General features: G+C 47.7%; 1 protein-coding gene across 2 annotated transcripts in view; it reads left to right on the top strand.

The window, feature by feature from the left end:
• The window catches only part of USF2 (upstream transcription factor 2, c-fos interacting), a 411,291-nt gene that overhangs the window by 154,013 nt on the left and 231,684 nt on the right, over positions 1-25,594 (top strand). For both annotated transcript variants that reach the window (XM_069604824.1, XM_069604823.1), the window contains exon 5: positions 460-613. In XM_069604824.1, the coding sequence (XP_069460925.1) occupies positions 460-613 (154 nt within the window). The remainder of the gene's footprint in view (positions 1-459; positions 614-25,594) is intronic.

Raw genomic sequence — 25,594 nt, 5'->3', positions numbered from 1 at the left:
TCCTTTGAAAACACGCACTTTAATGGATGAGTCGCTGGTGGAGAAGAAAAGTTTCTGCTTTAGCTCTGGTTCTCAAAGAGGGCTTCCAGGGCATATCTTAAAAGCCTGTCCAACTTATTGACTAAAGGCCAGACCAAGATGGGAATAAGGGCTGTGTTTGCATTATCGTAATGCAGCTGTGTCATAGTACAAAGAGATTCATTATGGATATCCAGTGGTACATGACTTATTTTTGTCTTCTTCATTACTACTTTATTTGAAATTTAAGTCCAAAATATTCTTGTCCACAACAAGTGTTGATTGGGAAAGAACTGATGACACTTACCTGATTTCCCTTGGGAGCAGTTGTAATTGAATTAATTGACATGCACATCTTTGTTGGCTTTTCTCCATGGTAAAGACAAGTCATTTTTGATGGTAGTCAACCTTTTTTGTTCATTCACTAATCTTTGTTTTCAGGCTGTGATTCAGAATCCCTTCAGCAATGGTGGGAGTCCAGCAACAGACACTAGTAGTGGGGAGACACGGTTTGCTTATTTCCCAGCCTCAACAGTGGGGGATGCAACAGCAGTGTCTGTTCAGACAACAGATCAGTCGTTGGCACAAGCAGGAGGTAAGGAGTGGTACAGTTGATCATCAATGCATTTCATAAATCACGTACTTTGCTACAACAGATATTAGATTAAATGATCTGTCAGGCTGTACAAATATTTGCTTTCTCTGTGGTAATCTAAAATTAATATTAAAACTATAGCACAATTTAATTGCATACACTTTAAGCAGTCTATATGGACTCTTAAAAATGGGTTGAGTCGAGAATTTACAATAGCATCCTTGTTAGGGACAGTTATTGTCTACTAAGGGCTCCATAAAACCATATCCGAGGCAGTACAAAACTCCACTCTTAGTATAAGTCTGTACCACCGGTTGTATACGAATTGTACGAATGACAAATAACAATTGACCTTCTGCACAATTGACCGAATTTAAAGTCAATTAGGCTATATATGCGGGGGAACACCCCCCGCTTCCCCCTACCCAATCCCCTTATATTACCCCAACCGATTATTTATATGGTCAATTGTGCAGAAGGTCAATTCGAACAATTGTATCATTTCAACAATTGTAAACAAACAATTCCGGTAATACCGTACCACCTGAGAACATTTGGTAGCATAGACAGAGCATCCAGGCTTATTTTAGGAGGGGAGCGAGGCCTGTAGCTTGGTACAAGGAAATGGTAGCAAAGAAACACTGAAACACCATGTATTATACAAAATAAATGGTTTATTTAAATACAAGTAGGCCAAGATAAATCTTGGGGAAGTAAGTACTATAACAAAACCTTTATAAAAACCAACTCAATACTTTTGGTATTCAAACCAAAGTATAACCTTACTTAGATTACAATAGGCAGGTGAGTCAAACCTATAACACATCTAGAATGGCATTCAGCTATTGTTGGGGTGTGAAACCAGGTTAGGCATACTTTGACTACAATACATAATTCAAGGGTAGTAGGCCCTATTGGTCCCAATATACAGTATTATTCAGTTAGACAGACTTAATTAGACCAACACTATTACAAGTCTATCTTGCAACATGTAGAACATACTTCTGTCATGAATGGATACAGTTGCACACTAATTTTTAGAACACAGTTCAGGGGGAGTACCTTAACTTGTATGCTACCTAGAGGCGTAGAGCTTCTCAAGGATAAGTATGGATACAGTCAATTATTTTAGAAGTGGTCAGGAGCAATTCAGGGAAAGCACAACGTAACAGGTGAGTAATTTACCATGTACTGTTCGAACCACACACAGTGACTTCATTCACTCAAGTAAGAGTACTGATTTGAATTAACTCAGCAATGTTAGTGTAAGAAGAGCAGCAGCTATTCAAGGTCAGTAAGTCCCCTTTTACTTTCAGACGGGCTACAAGCAACTCAAAGACAGTATTCACTCCAAGACTGTTTTCGAAATGCACTAGAGCAGATCAAGGAAAGCAAAACCTAATAACACATTTAGAAAGACCATGTTTTTCAAGGAGGGTAAATCCTATTGGTGAGCTTAGACACTCATTCATCTTAGAAATGATAAAACTCAACCAATTATATTACTTTTTGTTAGGAAGAATTCTCAAAAATGTGCTAATTCCCTTCACTGTAGCTACCCCCAGCAACTTTGCTGGATTCTGAGGACTTGGTTTTTTTACCTGGAAAGAGTGTGAGCCTTTTTTATTCCACTATTTCATGTGTTTTGATGTGTGTTTTACTCTTGTGTTCTTTGATTATGGAGTTTTAAGATCACTCCATAGGCATATTTTATGTGTTACACAGCACCCTCAGTGCAGTGACACAGGGATGTCTTTTTATACTTCCCAAAGGTTTACATACCTTCTCTGTGATAAACTACTGTTTCCCAGAGAATGTAAGGTTAAATTGACATTACTAGTCTCTTTTTAAATTCCTAGACCCAGGACACACTATATTCCTATAGAGTGCTGGGGACGTTACCTAGTATCCCCTGTGTCTAGAAACTCATGTAGTAGTCAAATGCTACCCTTTTTTACCGAAATGGCTGGTGGCAGTGGTTTTACAACAAACTATGGATTTTCCCGACCGCGAACACTGGTAGCTAAAAATCATGGGAGCCATGTTTTACAAGATGGTGCCTTAAGCCCCTTTGCTTAAACAGTTCCTGGTCTTCTTTTTTCACCATTTCTTTTTGGAAAGGTCCTCCTAGTGTTGGTCTCTGCGTGCCAAACCAGGTTTGGTCCCTTTGTTTCTATGCCTTTGGCGGACTTCAGGACTGAAGACTGCCCCTGGCCTCCGAGTGTCTGGGGTGGGCAGGAAGTGAGGGAGGTGCTCAAAACTCCCGGTGCTTAGTCTCCTAGGAGACCCAAATGCACTCTGGCGTGATTGGTTGGCTGACTGTTTAGCAAGGACAGCCACCCTGCTGGGTGAGTGGCAGCTAGGCTGGGATGAAAGGGAGAAAACTGTTTAAAAGGCGAGTCTCTTTGACTGGAAAGCAGTCGACCATTGGAACGGAAGAACTGAAGACGAGCTGGAAGAGGATGACTGCTGCAACTCCTGGACCATTGGTTTGCCCGGTGAAGCCCTGCTGCAGGTCCGAATTGCCAAGCTCACCTCGACGGAGAAGCCCCTTCAAGGTTTGAGTTGGTGGGACCAATCAACTCGTAAGCCACCTGGATACCATTTTTGGAGCTGGTTAGGATTAACCAGGGGGAAGGACACCAGCTTGTGTGCTTGATGAACAGCTACTCAAACTGAAGTGACTCCATTTTGTCTGCCTTTTCCGACGATCCTGTGCAATGCAGGAGTCCCCGGATGTCCTCCCTCTTGTCCCCACGACTGAGGCTGGGGAACAATGAGATCTGCAGGGACTGCCAGGAACCAACGTCTTCAGCTGCATCTTTTGCTTCCTATTAAGGTACGGTGCCAACCCGATTGAGAGAACGCTTCTCTCGCAGTGAAAGTTCGTGGAACTTTCCCAACTTGCAGGCCTAATCAACTTGTGACCCAACATATGATTCTTTTTCGTACAAACTACTTCTGAGAACTTTGGCGAAGACTTTACCGTTTACTTCGAGAACTGCTCTTTCCCTATCCAAGACACCAGTCCATTGATTTTGGCCTAGGCCTATTGAACTGAATCGAGTCCTCTAGTGAACTAAAACTATTTGCACTGCCTAAGAACGTATTTGTGATCTATTCTGCTAACTTGTGCCTTTTTCCTCCCATTGAAAGTAACACATGCCATTTTGCTCGTATTTCAGGGGAGCCTAATGTGTTCAGAAACATATTGGTTTGGTATTGAAGTGTGTTTGTGTATAATATGAAGTTGCCTCCTTCTAGTGAATGCTTTCTAAAATTATTGTGTAATAAATTATTCAGTGTTTTACCAAGAAACCTTGAGTGTAAGTGTCTATTTGAACCACTGTGATTGTAAGACCTCTGTTTAACCTCTCTGCACTGTACTGCTCACATTCCCTCTTGAGATGAGCCTGGCTGCTCAGCTTGCTACCACAAACTTGTGTAGTACAGACTTATAACAAAGGTTGGTTATCGCTTACACTTGTAGTCCTAATTATATGTGGTGGTCCCAGAGGGTACTGCACGCAATTCTGCCTAACACTTTTTAGAATGTTAAACACAATTCAAAGCTAGTAAGGTAACTTCTATACTTTTTTAAAGGAGTAACAAGCAACTTAAAGGTATCAACTTTGTAGACACTTTGGAACATATTCTATTGCAGAGCTACAGTTACCACAATAACACATTTACAAGTAAGTACTTTTACACTTGTCGTCATTTCCAAAGAGAAAATCTTGAGCATGTGTTTTCTCAATGGCAGAAGAGGGACCATAGTGTTCTAGGAGCCACCTTGTAGGCAGGTCAGGATAGGGTTCAGTTGCAGGAAAGTCAGAGTTTAGAGGCTATCTTTCAGCTTTAAAGTTAGTCAAAAGTGTTCAGCGACTTCAAAAAGGCTTCCTATATGCGTTCAAGCATTAGGCCTGGGTGAATGGTATGGGCAAACTCCCAACCATACGAATCACCCACTCAGCCTCACACGATTCACACAAGACTTAAGGTAATTATTGGCCAAGCCAACACAGTACCTCAGCAGAAAAGAAGAGCTTCTGAGTGGATGCCTTCAGGATGCAGCTGTGCAGGATCTGGTCCTTGAGCTCTTGGTCTGGAGACTGATGAAATTAACAATGAAGGAAAACTGTCAGCAATAGTCAACGGGGGAGACTTCCAACAAAGGATTCTTATCAGATTTGCGCAGGTCTGTGGATTTGGTGCCTTTTTACAGGAGCCAGATGAAGGACGAATATCGCTTGTATTAGAATCCTGTCTCCGGAGGTCCAGCAGGGGTCCACCAATGTTTCAGCAGGATTCAGACTTTGGGAGACCATGCACTGCACTCAGGCTCGAGGTGCCCTGGTATTGGCGTTTTGCAGCCCAGCAAGTTCACAGCACATTGATGGATTGCTGGCTTTGCAGGTCTTCGCAAGACTAGTGGATCCCACCAGCCTCTGGGTGGGAGTCATCGCATTCGGGACCCCCAGGTCGCTTGGAAGGAAGGTTTACATCGGCCTCTCTGGTCACTGGAAGTCATTAAAGATGTTTCTTCCGGTTCTTCTTCGGAATTGGATCCAGTGTACGACTTCTCAGCAGCTTCCAGGAGGATCCAGAATATTATCATGAACTACAGCACAATGTCTGCAAACTATCCCTACAATTTACCAAAAGGGGCAGTCTGGCTGTCCAAACAGGGCAGCCAACCCCCCCTCCACCCCTCCCTCCCCCCCACCCCCCCCCCCCAAACACCCTCCGCACCCCCAGTGGGAACTGTTCATTTTCAGGCAAGGTGAAAGACAAAGGGCTGCTGAGCTTTGAACTCCTTCTTCGCTTCCAGCCTTCTTAGACACTCTGGAGCCTCTGCAGGGAATACACAGGATTCCCGCCGAAGATAAAACGTCAACCAGGGTCTTTCCTGCCATTCTAGGCAGAAGATCTCAAACACCAAGCAAACGAGAAATGGCAAAAAAACTGTGAAAATCCCTCTTTATCCCTTGGGAACAGTAGTTCACCAAGTACATTAAAAAGATATTACAATGGGAAGCCCAAAGGGCCTTATTTGAGAAATCAGCCTGCAAGTACCTTGCACAAAAGGTAGTCAAAAGTGTAACTACTGCCACCAGTCATTCAAGTTAGTTGGTGTAACAAAACGTTACATGAGAAGTGGGATAAGGAGTTTACTATGTAACGCCCCCAGCACTTCACATAGCGTGTTGTGTGCTGGACCCACAAAAGGAAAAGGCAAAGTTAAGAAAGATAAAAGCCATCTCACTATTCTTGGGAACTAAAATATATTTAGACATTAAGAAAAGTCCAAGCAACTTCTCAGTAGCACTGCACAGAGGGTGCTGTGTCACTATGCAAAAAGCAAATGCCTATGTAGTTTACCAGACTCCATTAAAAACATACAAATCCTAGTTAGAGAAAAACACATAAATGAATGGCAAAAAGTACTACTCACTTAGGTTAAAAATCAAAAAGATCCCAGATTATAGCAAAAGAGCTGAAGGTCACTACGGTTAAAGGGAATTAGCACAGAGACGGAAAAAACTCCCCAACAGAGGGTAAGGTAATTAGTAGGACAAAGCGGGAGAAAGAGAAAGATAGTTGTCATGTGCTCTTGGCAAGTCAACACTCGCACCTCTCTAGAAGCGATGCTGTCCACACTTCAGTCTTGATGTGAGGCAAGCAAACGTTCACATTCTCATCTTTATGTGACGCAACCCAATATTCCCAATTCTGTCTAGATGTGACGCAACCTAATATTCCCAATTCTGTCAAGATGTGACGCAAGCTAATATTCACATTTCGAATGGGATTGTGTCCTCCAACGTATTCCACATCTTTGACATGTAGTGAAGCCGGCCAGGATAGGTCTCGTACCGTGGCTCGCACGACTTCGGGCTCGGGTCCACGACGCGACTTGCATCGGGAGCCTTCGAGGTCCCGTACGGACAAGGATTTGAAAAGTCACTAGAGACGTGCTTCTAGTTCTCGGTCCTCATCCCCAGCAAGACCGCTAAAACCTTCACGCTTGGTATCTGAAAAGGTTGAGGTATAAGGATTGGGACCTCCCGGTTGACATGATGGAGGTGTTGCTTTCGGCAGGCGGCCTGCAACAAAATCCCTGTACCGTTGGCGTAAGTTCTGCGACTGGTGCAGAGGTCACAATGTTGATCCTTTTCAGTGCTCCATTCCTATGGTTTTGTCTTTCTTACTTTCTTTGGCCCACATGGGCATTCAATTGGGTACCATTAAGGGTTACCTGGCGGTGCTGTCCATCTTTAAGCGCTTGTCTGAAGAATGTTCTTACTTTAAGATCCTTTGATTTCTCAGTTTCTTTAAGGACTGACTAATGTATTCCCACCGTCTCCTTTCTAGGTGCCAGTTTGGGATTTGAATTTGGTTTTGAAATTTCTCATGGGTGCTCAGTTTGTCCTTTGAGATTACTGTCCTTCAAGACTGTGTTCTTGGTTGCGGTTACTTCCGCTCGCAGAATGAGTGAATTGCAGGCACTTTCATCTAAGCCACCCTTTACTGTGTTTCATAAGGACAGGGTTGTACTGCAGCTACGTCCCTCTTATCTACCTGAGGTAGTATCGGAGTATCATTTGAGTCAAAAGGTGGTTCTTCCATCGTTCTACCCTCCTCCACCTCCTGATAAGGAAGAGGAACGACTCCCTTGGTTGGATCCTAGGAGAGCTCTGAACTTTTACATTTCTAGGATGTCCAGGGTCAGAGTGGACGATCAACACTTTGTAGGATATGCTGGACACCGATTGGGCCAGGCTGTTACCAAACAGACCTTGCCCAGGTGGATTAGCCTCCCCATTATGGAGTGTTACCGATTGGCGGGTAAGGACCCTCCTGAAGGGTTGCGAGCTCATTCCACTAGGGGCGTGGCTACTTCCACAGCCCTCCAGCAGGGGGTTCCTATTACGAATATTTGTGATGCAGCCACATGGGCTTCAATCCACGCCTCTGCTAAACATTACTCCCTGGATACAATTTCTGGTCAGGATATGGCCTTTGGGAAGGTGGTTCTTTATTTCGCAATTTGATTGGGTACTCCAAATTCTTTTCCCTCCTCCATTTACTGGTACTGCTTTGGGAGTCTGTCAAAGATGTGGAATACGTTGAAGGACACAATCCATTCGAAGAACAAGTTACTTACCAATTGGTAACGTTCTTTCGACTGGATTTTCCTCCAATTTATATCCGTCCCAGACTGCCCCTCTGGAGAATTTCCAATGCAATTGCAGCTTCCGTTTCCGCAAGGCTAGTTGCAGTCAAGCAGGCATGCAACTGGTGCCACACATTCGGAGGTAAAATGCGTAAACTGAGGCTAGGGGCGCCGTGCGTCCTATTTATAACATCCGGTGATGTTGCCCTTAACAGAGACCTTCAAGGGACATCGACCCGACGTCATCGACGCAGGACGCCCTCTCCGAAGTGCACAGCTGTGGACATTACATGTCAAAGATGTGGAATACGTTGGAGGAACATCCAGTCGAAAGAACGTTACCAGTTGGTAAGTAACTTGTTCTTCTGTCTGGATGTGACGCAAGCGAATATTCACATTCCTGTCTGGACTAGCTAGCGCAGAGAGTACAGTCCACCTACATGTGAGATATCGCTAGGTAACAGTTCTCCGAGATGTTATACGTGGCTAGGCAACACAGTGCACAACTCAGTGAGCCTATATGAGGGGCAACAGTGGCTAAATAGAAGTTGGTTGATTCAGGCTACAAGCTTGCGTGTGGTGGGGATGATGACAGGTGGCCCAGTTTAGTGGGTAGCAGTGATTGCTGTACCACCTGTCGGCACCGCACTTATGTTAGGAAAGATTTCTCTTGCCAACACCTTTCCTTCCTTTTTTATGGACCCCCAAATGGTTTGCTTTTATTTTTGATCCTGACTAGTACTTTTTACAGTGCAGTGAAGCCTTAAGCTTCTCTACACTGTCTTTTTGGTAATCTGTTATGGGGAAACTGACAGGTGCTTCAGGCTGTCAGTACTGGTAAACATTGTTTCCCTTAGTCCTGCGACTTTGTTACAACTTTTAGTAACTTATTACTTGTGGTAACTTTTATGATTGTACAATTCATTTTACAATGCAGGGTACACTTCTTGTTTTTGCCCTAGACTAACACTCAAAGGAGTTTTTGGTTACTCTAGGTATGCTAAATGGACAAGGTGGTGGCAGCAGTGACTTTTTATCATTTTATTCTTTTTTGGTGCTTTTCATTTTTAACCTTACCGCGTTTGGCTACGAAGTGTGGCTAGTGTCCAAACATGGCCGTGCCACATGGTTTTCCGCTTGTCCTTTGGACATCTTGTCTTTCAGCCTTCATCCTGGCCTGTGAGGCCAAGAAAATCCTTATATGGTCTTCCAGTGCACAGGAAAGCAGAGGCTTTTGGCGGGCTACTGGAGGGCTATGTGTTTTTGCTGGCAGGATGTGGGCTGGGATTGTCTGGTCCCAATCCACAACCTGGTTTGTGTGTTGCATGAGTGTTCCCACAAGTGGTCCCGGTGCAGGATGGCGGGGGGGAAAGAGTCTGTGTCTGTCTATTGGCTAGTGGGAGTTTCGGCTCTTACCTGGTTTTTGATAAGCAGAGGATCTCTGCACCCGTTCTTGAGAGATCCTGGAGTAACCTGAAGGAGCAAAGACTCTTGTCCAGCTGTGAGACCCATGAAGAGACCTGACTGAAGGAGGCCTGGCGACCAACTTCTGCTGCTGTCCTGAAGGGGGCCTGTCTTGCTATTGATCTTCAGCAGTCCTCCAAGGGAGCTGCGACACTTGAAGTGGAGGAAACAATGATTCATGGTGTCTGCTCGGTACCATTGAAGAGCCTTTGGAAGTGTCCGGGACCGTCCTGTGGCAGACCAGCTCTGAGTTTGTGCTGCTGACGCTGCTGTTCCGAGTTGAGGCCTGGGTCCTCGGCTTGTCCTACAAGACTCACCTGAGTGAAATTTCAGAGTCCTAGCATCAAGGGGACTCGATGGGAGGGAAGGTCTGATGGCGACAAGTGAGGCCATTTGCGTCAATGTGCTATGGTGACCACCATCCGAAACAGCTTACCTGCATAGAGTTCAGTCCTGATAGAGGTCCTGCATCGTGTTTTTCTGCATTCTTTATCCAAGAGTCCTTGCACCAGCGAAAGACACCGACCGGAGATCAGCTCGAACCTGCAACCCATGTGAATCCAGGACTGAGGCTGACAGCAGGGTAAGCAAACTCATACCTGCCAAGTCCTAAGAAGAATCGGCGTACTGAGGTTAGTTACAGAGGTTCTCCGTTGCAGTGTTTCTTACCTGCCCCTAAATTCCCTTTAAAAGTTTTCATAGTTTTTATGAAACATTTGCTATACTTCATTGCTTGCTCATGCAAGCCTTCTGAAGGTTGGGGACACTTCTATTAGTTACAGTACATTGTCCTCTAATGCTTGGAACTGTTCACTGGACCCCAGAGACCCTACCTTCATTTTCTCCCTCATCACAAACTGTGTCGGATTTTTGCCTGAACCTTTTGGGCATAAGGCCCCAGACAACTTGGAGAAGGACTTTTGAAGTAAGGGTGAATTCTGTGGACCTGTACAACATAAAATAAGGTAAATCTTTCCTCTTCCCCCTGTTTACCCACTATGTCTGGTCATCTTTCAATTTTGCTATGGAAAGGACTCCTTTTAGGTTCTGCCCGAAGTGTAGGGTCAGATACCTGTGGAAGGACGAACACAGGACATGCAACTCCTGTCTCCCCTTAGATCATGACGAGAAGCGGTGTGTGGCTTGTAAACTCCTTCGGCCTAAGACCCTTAAGGAGTGCCTTGTAAAGCGGTGGGCCGCATATGGTATGTCGCGGGTGGAACCCCCTTTGCACACCGCCACACTCGCTAAAAGTGACGGGGGCACCTCCAATGACCAAACAACCGTTGCGGTTGTGATGGACCTCGAAGGTAGACACTTTTAGGTCCGCCACGCCCATTCCCGACCCTTTAAGGCCTGACTCTGGTCTCGTTTCAGTGACAACACCCAGTGACAGGGGTGTACAAGCGCATTACATTAAATACACAACCCCTACACCTATTTCGAAGGGTACGTTGAAAATGTCATGACGTTACTAACCAAGGAGGTAGAAACTATTAAAACAAACCAAGGAACGAATACCAAGGTGTCAAATGGCTTTACTGTAATCGTCCGAGGCATTAGCAACTACCTGCTTTCTTTTGGCAACTTTCCCTCCAGTTTCTATGGAACCCCAGTTGTTTTGCTTTGCTTTTTAAACCTGTCCTAATTTCTTTTAGGGGAAGTCTTCACCCTCCCATTTGCTCATGTGTTATGGGGAAACTGATCAGTCCTTCGGACTATCAGTACTGGGAAACTAGTTTTCTCCTTTTACATTAGCCCTTCGTTACAGCCGACTACCATCTTTAAACCGTATTAATGCAAGGTGAGTGCTGCATGTGAACCTGCATCCCATGTGCCACATATGAGTTCTTTAAAAATAATGACAGTGATCCAGCGCTGCTCACTCCATCGACCCGCTCCAACTTCCGTGTTCACTCTGCCTCCACCCCCAGCCTTCCCTTCCAAGTCCTGATTGGTTACTCAGACGTAACATTGTACTACGAGGGTTATAGTCCCTCGTTACAGTCAACCAGCATCTTTTGGCGATATTAATCCAAGGCGAGTGCTGCATGTGAACCGGCATCCAGTGTGCCCCCATAACAGTTCTTTAAAAATAATCTGAGCGCGGCTCACCCCCTAGACCCGCTCTCAGTTCCCTGGTCACTTCTGCTGCCACTCGCCCACCCAAGTCCTGACTGGCTACAGAGGACCTTTTTATACACCCCATCAGGGCAGCCCCCTGCGGCAAAGGACAGCACCAGCAGAAGCACCGCCAGATGGTGTCTGCCGGAGAAGCAGGCAGCAGTCAACAAGCAGCGACAGACAATTTAAGTTGTTAGGACTGATTTTCTATACTCTGGCCTGGGGGACGGATGTATAGAAGGCCAACCTATATTGTGACAGGGACAACCGCAGAGTATTGCATCTTGTCTTTCGGGGACATCGGCATAGGCGTGTCTGTAACACTATCCCTATCGTGACGTGTAGTGTACCCAAAATCCCTCACGCACCGATGTCCCTCAGATTGTTTTTTTCCGCCCAGATAACTGGCCGCCCTATAGCGGAGCTCTTACATAAGACATTGTTTATCCTAAACCGACTTGTCGGTTATTCCCCCTTCAGCCATTTCGACGGCAAGAATAATTTCGGCGAAAACTGCGAGGGACTTGTCTACGGCGGTGGATTTCGGTGCCTAAGATCCGGCGGCTGAAGCATCCATGTGGCTGGGCCTTCTGGTCGGCTTTTACAGTAGGGAGAGTTGAGTCGGAGTGGCCATGTTTCCGTAAATCTTTCCTCTTCCCCCTGTTTACCCACTAGGTCTGGTCATCTTTCAATTTTGCTATGGAAAGGACTCCTTTTAGGTTCTGCCCGAAGTGTAGGGTCAGATACCTGTGGAAGGACGAACACAGGATATGCAACTCCTGTCTCCCTTTAGATCATGACGAGAAGCGGTGTGTGGCTTGTAAACTCCTTCGGCCTAAGACCCTTAAGGAGTGCCTTGTAAAGCAGTGGGCCGTGTATGGTATGTCGCGGGTGGAACCCCCTTTGCACACCGCCACACTCGCTAAAAGTGACGGGGGCACCTCCAATGACCAAACAACCGTTGCGGATGTGATGGACCTCGAAGGCAGACACTTTTAGGTCCGCCACGCCCATTCCCGACCCTTTAAGGCCTGACTCTGGTCTCGCTTCAGTGACAACACCCAGTGACAGGGGTGTACAAGCGCATTACATTAAATACACAACCCCTACACCTATTTCGAAGGGTACGTTGAAAAAGGTGAAAGCGCCAGCAGGGCCGTCGAAAATTTTGGCGCATTCCTCTGATCATTCAGATCAACAGCCTTCTCCGCAGCAGCATTTGCGACTGGGCATTCAAAAACAAACCAGGGCGCTACCCCTAAATCAGGTTTACACGTCAAAGCATGGAAATCAGATGCTCTGACGGTCCCAAGAGGTGACGGTAGGCCCAAAAATTACAACTAGGCCTCAAGGCGAAAAACTGACCGCTCGGCCCTCTAACGCTGCAGTAAGTCTACCGATAGACCTTCGGACCCACTAACTCACGCCGATTCGGCGGTATTCCAACGCAGTATCGCAAGAATTACTTCGGCGGTTGGGCTTATGCCTGTTCCATCGAAAAACATGGGGCAGGCCGTGGACAAATCTCTAGATACGCCATGATACCCCAATTCTCGCAAGACCTATGAGGGCAGTCAAGAGCCTCTTTCCAACACCCTGAAAGACCATTTTTGGCGCCAAAGGGCAGAAAACGACACTTTTCCACACGTAGTCCCTTCTGGGTGCTCTAAATGGCCAAGGGAGAAATTTGAAGGGTGTATGGACCGTCTTGAAAAAATTATCAATTTATTTGAACATCCTTCCCCGAAAAGATCTTGTGGAGAACCTAATCTTCAATCTGCTTCACATTTCCAAGAAGATCAGCCCTCTGTCCCCGGCCATCATGAAGACATCGTCCAGATGGATACTTATCAGGACATTTACAGTGAAGAAGAACCTTCCTTCCTACAGGGTTACAATGAGGACCAGGCGGATGCCACAGACGATTGCGAGGAAAGCCAGCCAGTGGGGACATACCCATGGACGCTCCCCCAACAAGATTAGGACACTGATGTATTGTGCCTGGATTCCCCTGCGTCCACCCGGCTCGCCAGGCCTTGCCTGTAGACGACCAAATGGCCTTCAATACCGTGTCAAGGAAGGCAGGTGAGCATTTTCAAATCACTACTCAAAAGGCGGTGCCTGAGCTGGACTTTGTAGAAGATATTCTTAAGGAGAAAACCCCTCTCTAGCCAGGCTATGCCCCTCCTTAATTCTATTAAGAGAAGATTGGCGCCCTCCCTGGTGTCCCCAGCTCAAACCCGGGCAGTGAACCCAAGAGTAGAAAAGTTATTTCGGCCAGCTCCTTCGGACCCTCAATGCATTAAAGGGCACGCCACCCCCGATTCCCTGGTAGTGGCTACCACCCGGAAACGGGCAGGATTACCCCTTGCTACGGGGGAGGCACCTCCAGATGGAGAATCCAAGAGGTTATATGCCCTAGGTAAATGGGTTACCTCGGCTGCCGCATATACCACGCGCATAGCGAACAACACTACGCTGCTGGCGAGTTATGCTGATGCTCAATGGAACCTAGTACAGGAAGGTCTCCAGGAGGTCCCAGAGCCCATTAGGTGCAAACCTCTCACCTTTGTGGCCGAAGGCAGGCAAGAGAACCAGAATGTAATAAAGAACACTCTGGACACGGCTGAAACAGCAGGCAGGTCTCTGGCCCAAGGAACCTTACTCAAAAGGCACGCTTGGCTTCGTACAGCAGGTTTTAACTCTCAGACACAGGCCTTTTTCATCAATAAACCAATTGAAGAAGCCAACTTCTTCGGAAAGGCAGTCGATGTGGCCCTAGAAACAGCTAAAAAAGAGCATGAGTCTCTAAGTCCCTGCAACAAATGACTCAAAGACCTTCCCCCCCCCCCCCCAGAGAGGAAATAATTCTTGGCGGTCCTTTCGAGGGCAGTCCCGTGCAAGCCAGACTAACTATGGCATGGAAAACTTTAATGCTGGACAAACATCAGGAAGCCCCGCATACTACCCACCAAGGGGTCAGCGACGCTGCAAAGCCAGAGGTAGAGGCCTCAATCCTAGAGCATCTGCAGATTGTGGTCAGAAATGACCATCGGATCCAGGTCCCCTCCCATGTCACCTTGGTCGGGGGGCGCTTAACATCTTTCCTCACGGCATGGGAGGGGATAACTGCAGACCAATGGGTCATAAGGACAGTTACCCTCGGGTACTGCGTGGAATTCGCCCGACCTCCACAATTCGGACCACCACGCTCACGGTGCATCTCACCGGACCATCTGGAGATCCTGAATCAAGAGGTGGAAGCGCTGCTGGGAAAGGACACCATGGAAGCCGTCCCTATTCTTCAGGTAAATGAGGGTATTTATTCAGTAAACTTCTTTGTACCCAAAAAGGACCTCACCATGCGCCCTGCGAACAAGTTCATAAAACCTCAAAAGTTTTGCATGGTAACGCTACAGGAGGTGATCCTAGTGTTGAAACAGGGGGACTAAATTGCAACATTGGACATGAAAGATGCATGCTTTCATATTTCAATGTTGCCAGGGCACAGGAAATATCGAAGGTTCATGATGGAGGGCAGGCATTACCAATTCAAAGTACTCCCCTTCGGCATCGCCTCGGCGCCAAGGGTGCTTACCAAGGTATTGGCATTAGCAGCAGCACACCTGCGCAGACTGCCCATCCCGGTTTACCCATACCTCGACAACTGGCTCATAATAGGGGGTCTTGTACGACACATGTTTTTTTTAACACCTAAAGGACCGTAGACCTTCTGTTCAGTCTGGGATTCTCCATCAACGAGAAAAAATCCAGTCTAGTCCCCATTCAAGTAAAACTATTTCTGGGGGCTCTAATCCGGACGAAAGACGGCCTCATCTTCCCCTCCGAGAGGGTTTCAGAGCATGCTTTTTCAGATCCTTCAATATGTAGCCAGTCGGGAGGTGACGGTGCGCAAAACCATGCGTTTGCTAGGGATGATGGCGTCCTGCATATACTTGGTTCCCCACTCGAGACTGCTCATGCGTCCCATTCAAGAGTGGCTCAACAGCCAGTGGTGTCAGGCCAGTGGACAATGGGAAGATCTGGTAGTTGTCACCAGCCCTCGTTCTCTCTGCATTGGTGGTCAAGGGAAACCCTTCTGAAGGGGAAAACCTGCACCACCCTTGCAGTGGAAGCCACTCTCACAACAGACCCATCTCTCACAGGGTGCATTGGGGGGAGTGGGGCGTTCACCTGCTTCAGCAGACAGCGCATGGAGTGTGGTCCCCACAAGTAGGGTCCAACCATATTCACTTACTGGAGCTATTAGCAGTGTTCAAGACATTAAAGGCTTTTCAGATGCAACTACAAGGGAAGACCGTGCTGATTCTAACAGACAACACTACAGCCATGCATTACCTGAACAAACAGTGGGGGCACTAGCTCTCCAGGGCTATCCAAGGTATTCCAAAACATTTGGATATGGGTTCTCAAACACAAGATGTTTCTGTTGTCCCAACATGTTCCAGGGGAACTCTATCTTCTAGCAGACGTGCTCAGCAGAGATTTCCTTCTGCCCATAGAATACGAATGGCGGCTCCATGAAGACATAGTGTCCAACGTCTTCGCAGAATGGGGCTTCCCAGAGAACGATCTGTTCTCAACTCAGGAGAATGGCCAATGCCAAGAGACTGCCTCCAGGTACCCACAGAACCGTTCCAAGGGGGAACGGTCTCTGGATAACATGGCCAGGAAAATTTGCCTACACCCCCCTACCCACTGACTCCCCTTCTCAACAAGATAGTGCACAAGATGCACCAGGAACCAGTTACCGGGATACTGGTGGCCCCATGTGGGCCTGCCAACCCTGGTTCGCTCATTTTGATTGCTCACCCACACACATTGTACTTTACCTAACCCATTTGTTGGACACAGGGTTGGTCTTCAATTCCCTGAAGGTTCATCAGGCTGCTTTTAGCCTACACCACGTCACAACAAAAGGTGTTGTGGTGGAAGATACCGGTGATTAAGGCCTTTAATGGAAGGGGTTAAAAGAATTTATCCTCCAATTTCTCACCCAGCTCCTGAATGGGATCTAAATGTGGTTTTAACCAGGCTTATGGGGGTCCCCCTTTGAGCCAATGCATAATGCAAGTCTAAAAGACCTTACTTATAAGCCGGTCTTCCTAGTGGCTATCACTTCTATCAGAAGAGTTAGCGAACTACAAGCCCTTTCTGTTCTAGACCCCTTTGTTACAGTTCAAAGGGATAAGGTAAGGTAGTTCTGCGCACGCATCCCAGATTCGCGCCTAAATTAATCTCGAAGTTCCATGTGAACCAATCGATTGAACTCACTACCTTTTTCCAGAATCCCACTAGCACGGCCAAAAGAAGCCTACACACACTAGATGTGCGCAGGGCAGTCATGTTCTACCTGGAAAGAACAAAAGCACTGAGGAAAACGAACCAATTTTTTGTTTCAGTGGCAGCTGGTAGAGAAGGGGATCCTGTCTCTAAATCAGCGATCTCAAGGTGGATTGTCAAATGCATCACACTGTGTTACACGCTTGCTAAGAGGCAACTGCCTTTCAAGCCTAGAGCACACTACTCGGGGCACTGGGGCTTCCACAGCATTCATTGCAAATGTTCCCTTAGCGGACATTTGCAAAGCGGCAACCTGGAGTTCTGAACACACCTTTACAAAACACTATTGCCTAGGCACTCATTCTATGTCTGATTCTCAGGTGGAACAAGCAGTACTAAGACATCTTTTCTCTACTGTTCCTTCTCACAATCCACTGCCAACTCTGGGTACTGCTTGCTAGTCTATGCACAGCATGTGATTCTAAGCACATTAAAAGTATCAGAAGACATGCATTACTCGCCGTAATAGCATTTCTGATGATTGTATCTGCTTAGATTCACATGCGCCCTCCCTACCTCCCTGCTCGGGTTGGAAGGAACATAGACGTCTTATTACTTCTCTCTTCATGTACTCACTCACAATAGCCTTGGGCTCCCTCATGGCAGAAAAAATACAATCGGAAGGACCTCGGCACGTGAGGGATTTTGGGTACACTACACGTTACGATAGGGATAGTGTTACAGACAAGCTTATGCCGCTGTCCCCGAAAGACCAGATGCAATACTACGCGGTTACCACTGGATGTCAGACCATATGCATAGCATGTGAATCTAAGCAGATACAATCATCAGAAATGCTATTACGGTAAGTAATGCATGTCATATACCTGCAGCATATGGGAGAAACCTGCTATTTTGACAACTTTGACAGTATGTGCCTTTGTTCTTCCGCCAAGGGGCCCTGCTTACCCAGTCAGGGACGTCATTTCACCAAAAGGCCAGGGCTAGCAGAAGTGACATTACACGTCCCTTGATTTCCTGATGACATCACAGGAAGTGATGTAATTTGACCCAACCCCAGGTCACATTGCAGGAAGTGATGTCATATATCAATGTCCCTCAGTGCGTTAAGAAAAATATGGTTAAGATCTCACTGTATTGTGGCATAATAAAGCTGCATATGGTGATCCATTCTTGTATGAAATGTATCAGTGTGTCTATGCCTATGTTACCACTTCAAGTTTATGAACCCAAATTGATATATGTTATTTATAACGCGCTTAATACCCAGAGGTTTCTAAGCGCGGACCCGGGGATCGAACCCATGTTGCTCCATGTCATCTTGCTTCCAAGGCAATCTCGTTGCCGTTGAGCTATCCTCCCGACTTCCCTCTTTATGTGGCCCCGCCATGTTATTTCAACGACTAGAGCGAAATCACATTCTGGGGGACAGGGGCAGATAGGCGGGTATAGCGAAAAACCAGGAAAAAAGGAGAGCGACAATTATTTCATCAGAGAACATGTGTTCTTATAGTCGATGGCATCCAGTCTTGAATGATTTTGGCACTTACCTTCACTGTTTTCTTCTGATTCGACAAGTTGCCTTCAGGGTTACCTCCCTGTAGGATGAGTTGTTTAGTACTGTTTGCGCTTGTTTCATGGACTTCATTATTCCTGCAAAAAACAGCCAGACCTCTCCGATATTCTCCTTCAGAACCTACAGCTAAGTTGTCAAATTGATTTGTTTAGTGCATTGGCAATATCATGCTTCCTGATCATCTTCCTGTATCTCTTTAAAGTTTGTTTATTTATTTGGTATAGCACACCAAACTCAAGGTTACTGGGCGCAAGCAGTACACGGTATTCTTTAAGCGTAAGCTACAGTATATACAATATAGCAGAAGTTAGGTTACATAGAATGCAAATCGTTACAGCAAAACTTAGATTACAGTAATGTACAGTTTGTCAAATTTCAATTTAATATAGTTATATGAATCAGGTTACAAGATGCAGTACTTTAGTAATCATTGGTGCAGAAGAGCGCAGGTGACGTAGGATTGGCCTAGACATCAAGGTAGTAGTTAATAAGGGTTAAGATGTTGTTAGCATAGCATAATAGTCTTGAAGTTAAGTCCCAGGATGATTATAATTGGTTCTCAGCCATTTCTGAATGTTGTCTAAAGCTAGGGTAGGGTCAGTACGAAGTGAGAGGGAGTGAGTTCCAAGTTTGCGCTGCCTTGATTGGGAAGCTTCTGCCGCCAGACTTGGTTAGGTTGAATCTTGGTACGTAAATGCAGAGTTGGCAGTTCTGAAGGGATGAATAAATGTTTTCCTGACTATTCGGTTGGTTGGGTTAAGTGGGGCAGAGTTATTCAGACATTTGAAGGTCATTGAGGTTGTTTTCAGCAGGATTCTATCTTTGTCAGCCAGTGATTTATTTTGTCTTCTGAGCTCTGAAATATGGTCTTTGTTTGGGTAGTTTAATGCTGTTCTTAATGTATTGTTCTGCAGGTTTTGGATCTTGTTCAGCATGTATTTATTAGCACCTAAGTATAAGACATTACAGTAGTCCAGTCTTGAGAGTATAAGGGCATTTGCTAAGGTAATGCAGCTGGATGAGGAGACGTACGCGCTACAGGCCTTAATTAGCTTGCATGTGTATGCTGACGTCGAGACTAGAGTTAACTTGTTTAATCAGTGATAAGGTAGACTCAAGGCAAAAACCTAAAGTGTTTACTTCATTTACAACCTTGATATTGTTGCCATCAATATCAAAGGATAAGTAGTCGGGGTTACGTTTTTTTTAAGGTTAGTCGTGGTTCCAAGGATTAGGAGTTCAGTGTTATCGTCATTCAGACAGAGGCTGTGGGTGGCCATCCATGCCTGAATGAGGAGGTAAATCCTGTCCAAAGTGCTTGCATAACTCGAACAAAAGAATTCAAGTTCTTATTTCTATGCATTACTAGCATCAAATGCTCACAGTTTCAAACCAGTATAAAAAATGAAGGGCTGAGTCGGGTAGGATTTAAAGTGACAATCGCTGGTTAAAAATACTGCCTCCTCAGGGAAGATCACAACTTCCTGTCCTATTATACTGCCTTAAATATAAAAATAGGGAATATTTACTATTACTGTTGTAACAGAAAGTTACTGAACACACTGGGCTAGCGGGGAGAGACGAGACAGAAGGCTGCAGGTGCAGCACAAGGCTGGAGGGCGAGTACCCACCATACGCGACACAGAGGTCTTGTTCCCTTGATCCTGCCAGTGCAGGTTCCCAGTGGATCCTGTAACGAGGACTGGCCAAGTAACTAGCGCCCTTTAGGATGTATTGGACAAAGTAAAGCCTGTTCTGACTGTTTACCACAGGTAACCCGATTACCGGCCTGCAGAGCGATTTAATGGAGAAGGGGTGGGGGGGGGGGCATGTGACATGATACAGGCTGCAGGATGGGCCTTTGCCTGTGCACACTTAAGTGGGTCCGCTGGTGCAGGGTACCCATTTCGAGGGGATTGGGTCCTCCGACGTATTCCATATCTATGACAGTAATCACCACAGCTGTGCTGCTTTGGAAAATTTTCGGCGTCCTGGGTCGATTATGTCGATACGCTGTCCTCGAGGGCCTCCGTCGAGCCGACGTAACCGGATGTTATAAGTAGGACGCAGGACACCTGTAGCCTCAGTTCCTTTTTTTCCGCGAACGTGTTCGCTTCAGAGATCTCTGTGCGCCTCGGTTCTTCTGAATCCTGTTCTTTCGGTTCTGCGAACCTGTTTGTGTTTTAACATGTCGTCTTCAACATCTTCCACCCCGCGGTCGGGTTGTAAGAATTGTCGAGTTTGCGGGTCCAAGATGTCGTTGACGGACACGCACGACGCTTGCCTCTCGTGCCTCGGGTAGGACCACGATACGGATTAATGTGTCGACTGCCAGTCGCTTACATCGAAGGCCTTGCGGGAGCGTAAGAAGAAGCTGTCGGTGAGTAAGGTGGCCAAGCCCCGCAAGTCGCGATCCAGTGGACTTTCGACAGACGATTCGAGGGGCGACTCTCCGCATCGTTGTCGTGAGTCCGGGGGGGTCTCGGTCCAGGAGTCGGTCTCGCCATTTCTCTGCCTCTTCGAGGCACTCAGGGAAGCGCCGTCACAGGTCGCCTTCCCCCGTCCTCATCAGAGGACTCCGCCCGTCGGCGGGTTGCTTGTCCCAACAAGCATACCACTTCTGAGGAATGGGATTCTTTCCAGCAGGAGATGGTGATTTTTCAGTCGCAGGGCTCCGTTTCGTCTGCGCCGTCATAGGACGCCGGCCGTGAGCATGCTAGAGACGCCACTCGTGCGCCTTTGGGCTTGAGCGGTCGTCGCGACCACTGGGCACCTTCGAGGTCCCAGTCGGACAAGGATGGTCGCTCTAAGCATGCCAGTTCCAGGTCCCGATCCTCAACGCCCTCGAGACCGTCAGAGCCTGTGAAGTCTTCGTGGAAGACATCGACGCCTTTGGCGCTGTGGTCGTCGAGGGACTCTCTCGAGGCTCCGCCTCCGAGGAATCCGTCGACGCCATCGGCGCCCAGGCTGTCGAAGGACACTCTCTGGGCCCTGCCCTTGAGGACTGTGTCGACGCTGTCGAAGTTGTCTGCGCCACGCTCAACGTCGACGCCCTAGACTCCTTTCGAGGCTGCTTTATCGGAGGTACCCTGTGGCACGGTGGAACCCCCTAGAAAGGCTCTGGCCAAGGCTAAAAAGGTCTGTCTCTTTTTCTGTGCCCTCATTCCAGCCTCTGGATTATATTTCTGAAGTGGATGAAGGGTCTGAGGAAGGTTTGGTTCCTGGAGAGGTACCTGACGAGATTTTGTCTGGGCATAGCCAGATTGAAGACCTGCGGCAGTCATTGCACGACGCAAGTGGTCTGGACACCACTCCAGAGGTGGAGTTCTGTAGGCCTGAGCCTGGCACCCATGCCGAGTCCTCGTACCGGCGTCTTATGGCGAGGGTAACAGAATACTTGGGGTGGTCTGTGCCACCTGGGGATTTTCTGCAGGATGACCTGATGGATATCCTCGACCAAGGTCCACCAACTGACTCGGTACTGCCATTCCATATGGCCTTGCAAAGAAGGGTGGCGGCGGCTTGGACTGCCCCGGAGAGTCTCCCGGCAGTGTGCAAGTCTTTGCCGCGAAAATACCGTCCAGCCAGTAGCGACCCCTGCTACTTGACCACGTACCCCACTCCGGAGAGTTTGGTGGTGCAGGCGACTACGGCCCCAGCAAAACAGGCGTCGTACCCTACCCATCCCTCCGGATAGGGACGACAAGCGTTTTGATGGCTGGGCGAAGACTGTGTTTTCTTCAGGGGGTATGGCTTTGCAGGTAGCCAACTCCGTGTGTGCCTTGTCACGTTTCACGCACACTCTGTGGAACTGTATTTCGTTAGCGGCTGATCATATTCCCGGAGGGGAGGAACGGGATGGTTTTCTTGCCATGGAGCAGGAAGATGGTTACTCTTTCTCAAGTCCTCCAGGCCCTTCAACTTCAGGACTGGTTGGTGTCTCTCGACCTCAAGGATGCTTACTTTCATGTGCCGATCCATCCCAAGCACAAGAAATACCTGAGGTTTGCGATTGGCGACTCACACATTCAGTTTCGGGTCCTGCAGTTCTGATTGACCTCCGCCCCGAGGATTTTCACCAAGCTCATGGTGGTGGTGGTGGCGGCAGCGTATCTCGGGAAAGGGGGATTCACGTCTACCCCTACCTACGATTGGTTGATCAGGGCGCGCTCTCCCGAGCAAGTCCTGGATCATCTGTCCATCACCTGCCACTCCCTTCACAAGCTGGGCTTCAATCCCACTTGAAGCCAACTCGGCGGCTCCAGTACATCGGAGCAGTGCTCAACACATCCCTGGGGCAGTGTTTTCCTCCCCAGGTGAGGGCTCATCACATTCAGCAGATGGTACCCAGAGTCTCCCGGCGTTTGAGTTCTTGAGGTTGCTCGGCCTCATGGCGTCCTGCATTCTTCTGGTGCCAGAGACCAGGTTGCGGATGAGATCTCTACAATGGGCTCTCAAGATGCAGTGGTCACAGTCCTCCGGCAGGATGTCGGACCCCGTTCAGGTGCCACCCTCGGTCGCTCAGGACCTTCTGTGGTGGGTCGACGAATGCACTCTAATGAGGGGGGGCTCCATTTTGGCTACCCTGGCCGGAGGTGACGGACGCATCCCTCACGGGATGGGGAGCTCATGCCAACGAGTTGACAGTCAGCGGTCGTTGGTCTCCGTCGGAGTCCAGACTCCATATTAATCTGTTGGAGCTGAGGGCCGTCAGGCTTGCCCTGAAGGCTTTTCTGCCGACTGTGCGAGGAAAGAATGTCCGGATTCTGACGGACAACACAGTGGCCATGCACTACCTCAACAAAAAGGGGGGGGGGTATGGTCACTTCCTCTGTGCAGGGAGGCGATGCAGCGCTGGTTCTGGGCCATCCAGCTGGAAATTTCGATCTCGGCAGTTCATCTGGCCGAAAACGAGACGGCGGACGCTCTGAGCAGGCAGAGCGCGATCTCTCACGAGTGGGAGTTGGCTCAGGAGATTCTCCTGGAGATCTTCGCCCTTTGGGGGAACCCTCAAGTGGATCTCTTCGCCTCCAGTGCCAACCGGAAGTGCGAAAGGTTCTGCTCGCAGGAATTTCCTCCAAGAGGAGCCTTAGGAGACGCGTTTGTGGTGGAGATGTCCTTCCCACTGCTGTACGCATTTCCTCCAATCCCCGTCATCCCGCAAGTGCTCCAGAGCTTACAGAGGTTCGGTTCCTGGACGATCCTCATTGCTCCGGCATGGGCCCGGAGGACGTGGTACCCGGACCTTCTCAACTTGTCCATCTGCCCTCCACGTCGTCTTCCCTACAGAGACGATCTGCTCTCATGGGAGGGGGGGGGGGTCAGGTTCTCATCCAGAGGTCAGATCCCTCAACTTTCACGCTTGGCTTCTGAAAGGCTGAGGTATAAGGATTGGGACCTCCCTGAAGACGTGATGGAGGTGTTGCTTTCGGCCAGACGGCCGGCATCGAAGTCCCTGTACCGTTGCCGTTGGAGAAAGCTCTGCGACTGGTGCAGGGTTAAGAATGTGGATACTTTTTCATGTGACGTTCCTGTGGTTGTCTTTTTTGCTTTCGTTGGGCCACAGGGGCCTGCAAGTGGGTACTGTTAAAGGTTACCTGGCGGCACTGTCTATATTTAAGCGCTCGTCTGAGGACTGTTCCTATTTCAAAATTCCTTTAATTTCTCAGTTTCTCAAAGGACTCACTAATGTATTTCCACTGTCACCTTTCCAGGTGCCCGGTTGGGATTTGAACCTTGTTCTCAAGTTTCTAATGGGTGCTCCATTTGAGCCTTTATATTCTTGTTCTTTGAGACTGTTAACCCTTAAAACTGTATTTTTAGTTGCGGTCACTTCCACTCGCAGAGTGAGTGAGTTACAGGCACTTTCAGTTAAGCCACCCTTCGCTTTGTTTCATAAGGACAGGGTTGTCCTTGGAGTTCGTCCGTCCTTCCTTTCTTCCGAAAGTGGTATCGGACTTTCATTTAAGCCAGAAGGTCACTCTTCCGGCATTTTATCCTCCTCTGCATCCTGGTAAGGATGAGGAGAGGCTACATAGGTTAGATCCTAGGAGAGCTTTAAGTTTCTACATTTCACGCATGTCCCGGGTCAGAGTGGATGATCAGCTCTTTATAGGTTACGCTGGAAGGCGTTTGGGACAAGCTGTTACTAAGCAGACTTTGTCTAGATGGATTATCTTGGCAATTTCTGAATGTTACCGCTTGGCGGGTAAGGGCCCTCCGGTAGGCTTACGGGCCCATTCTACTAGGGGTATGGCTGCCTCTACTGCCCTGCAGAGGGGTGTTCCTATTCGTAACATCTGTAAGCAGCCACTTGGGCTTCGGTCCATACTTTTGTACGACACTACTCTCTAGATTCTATCCATGGCCAGGATCTGGCCTTTGGCAAGGCGGTCCTTTACTCTGCAATTTGATTGGGCATTATACATTTCTATATTCTAAATTCTTTTTCCCTCCTCCATACGTTGGTACTGTTCTGGGAGTCTGTCATAGATGTGGAATACGTCGGAGGACCCAATCCCCTCGAAGAACAGGTTACTCTTACCTGGTAACGTTCTTTCGATGGGATGGTCCGATGACTTATTCCATATTGCTCCCTCCCTACCTGCCCCGCTACAGAATTTCTTATGCGATTACAGCTTATTTTTCCGCAAAGCTTTCTGTGGTCATACTGGCAGTGGTTTGGTGCCACATGTTCTGGGGAAAAAACTACAACTGAGGCTACGGGCGTCGTGCGTCCTACTTATAACATCCGGTGACGTCAGCTCGACGGAAGCCCTCGGACAGCGTATCGACGCAGGAGCCGAAAATTTTCCGAAGCAGCACAGCTGTGGTGATTACTGTCATAGATGTGGAATATGTCGTCGGACCATCCCATCGAAAGAACGTTACCAGGTAAGAGTAACTTGTTCTTCTTGTGCACACGTCTCTATCTGCACCCACATGCTGTTAACTCGGGAGCCTCGTGTTAGGGAGAATTCTAATTTCTGTGCTAATTCCCTTCAACCTTCATCCTTTTGCTGGACTTTAGGACTTTTTCATTTTAACCCTGGAGGGTGTGAGCCCTTTTTCTCACTTTTTGTTTTGACCTGATTTGGATTGTTTTCGGAGTCTGACAAACTCCATAGGCATCTACTTTTTGTATGGTGACACACATCACTGTCACTGCAGTGTCACAGAGAAATCCTTTACTATATAAGGCCCAAGAATAGTAAAGTGAAATTGACTTTACTTAACTTTATCCTTTTTAGGTCCAGCACACCCCATCTTATGTGGAGTGCTGGGGGGGGTTACTTAGTAGCCCCTTTTCCTACTT

Source organism: Ambystoma mexicanum, chromosome 1p (genome assembly GCF_040938575.1).
Source record: "Ambystoma mexicanum isolate Mex_15411 chromosome 1p, UKY_AmexF1_1, whole genome shotgun sequence".
Taxonomy (NCBI): Eukaryota; Metazoa; Chordata; class Amphibia; order Caudata; family Ambystomatidae; genus Ambystoma; species Ambystoma mexicanum.
Note: the sequence above shows the minus strand (reverse complement) of the source record. Positions and strands in the feature narration are given on the sequence as shown.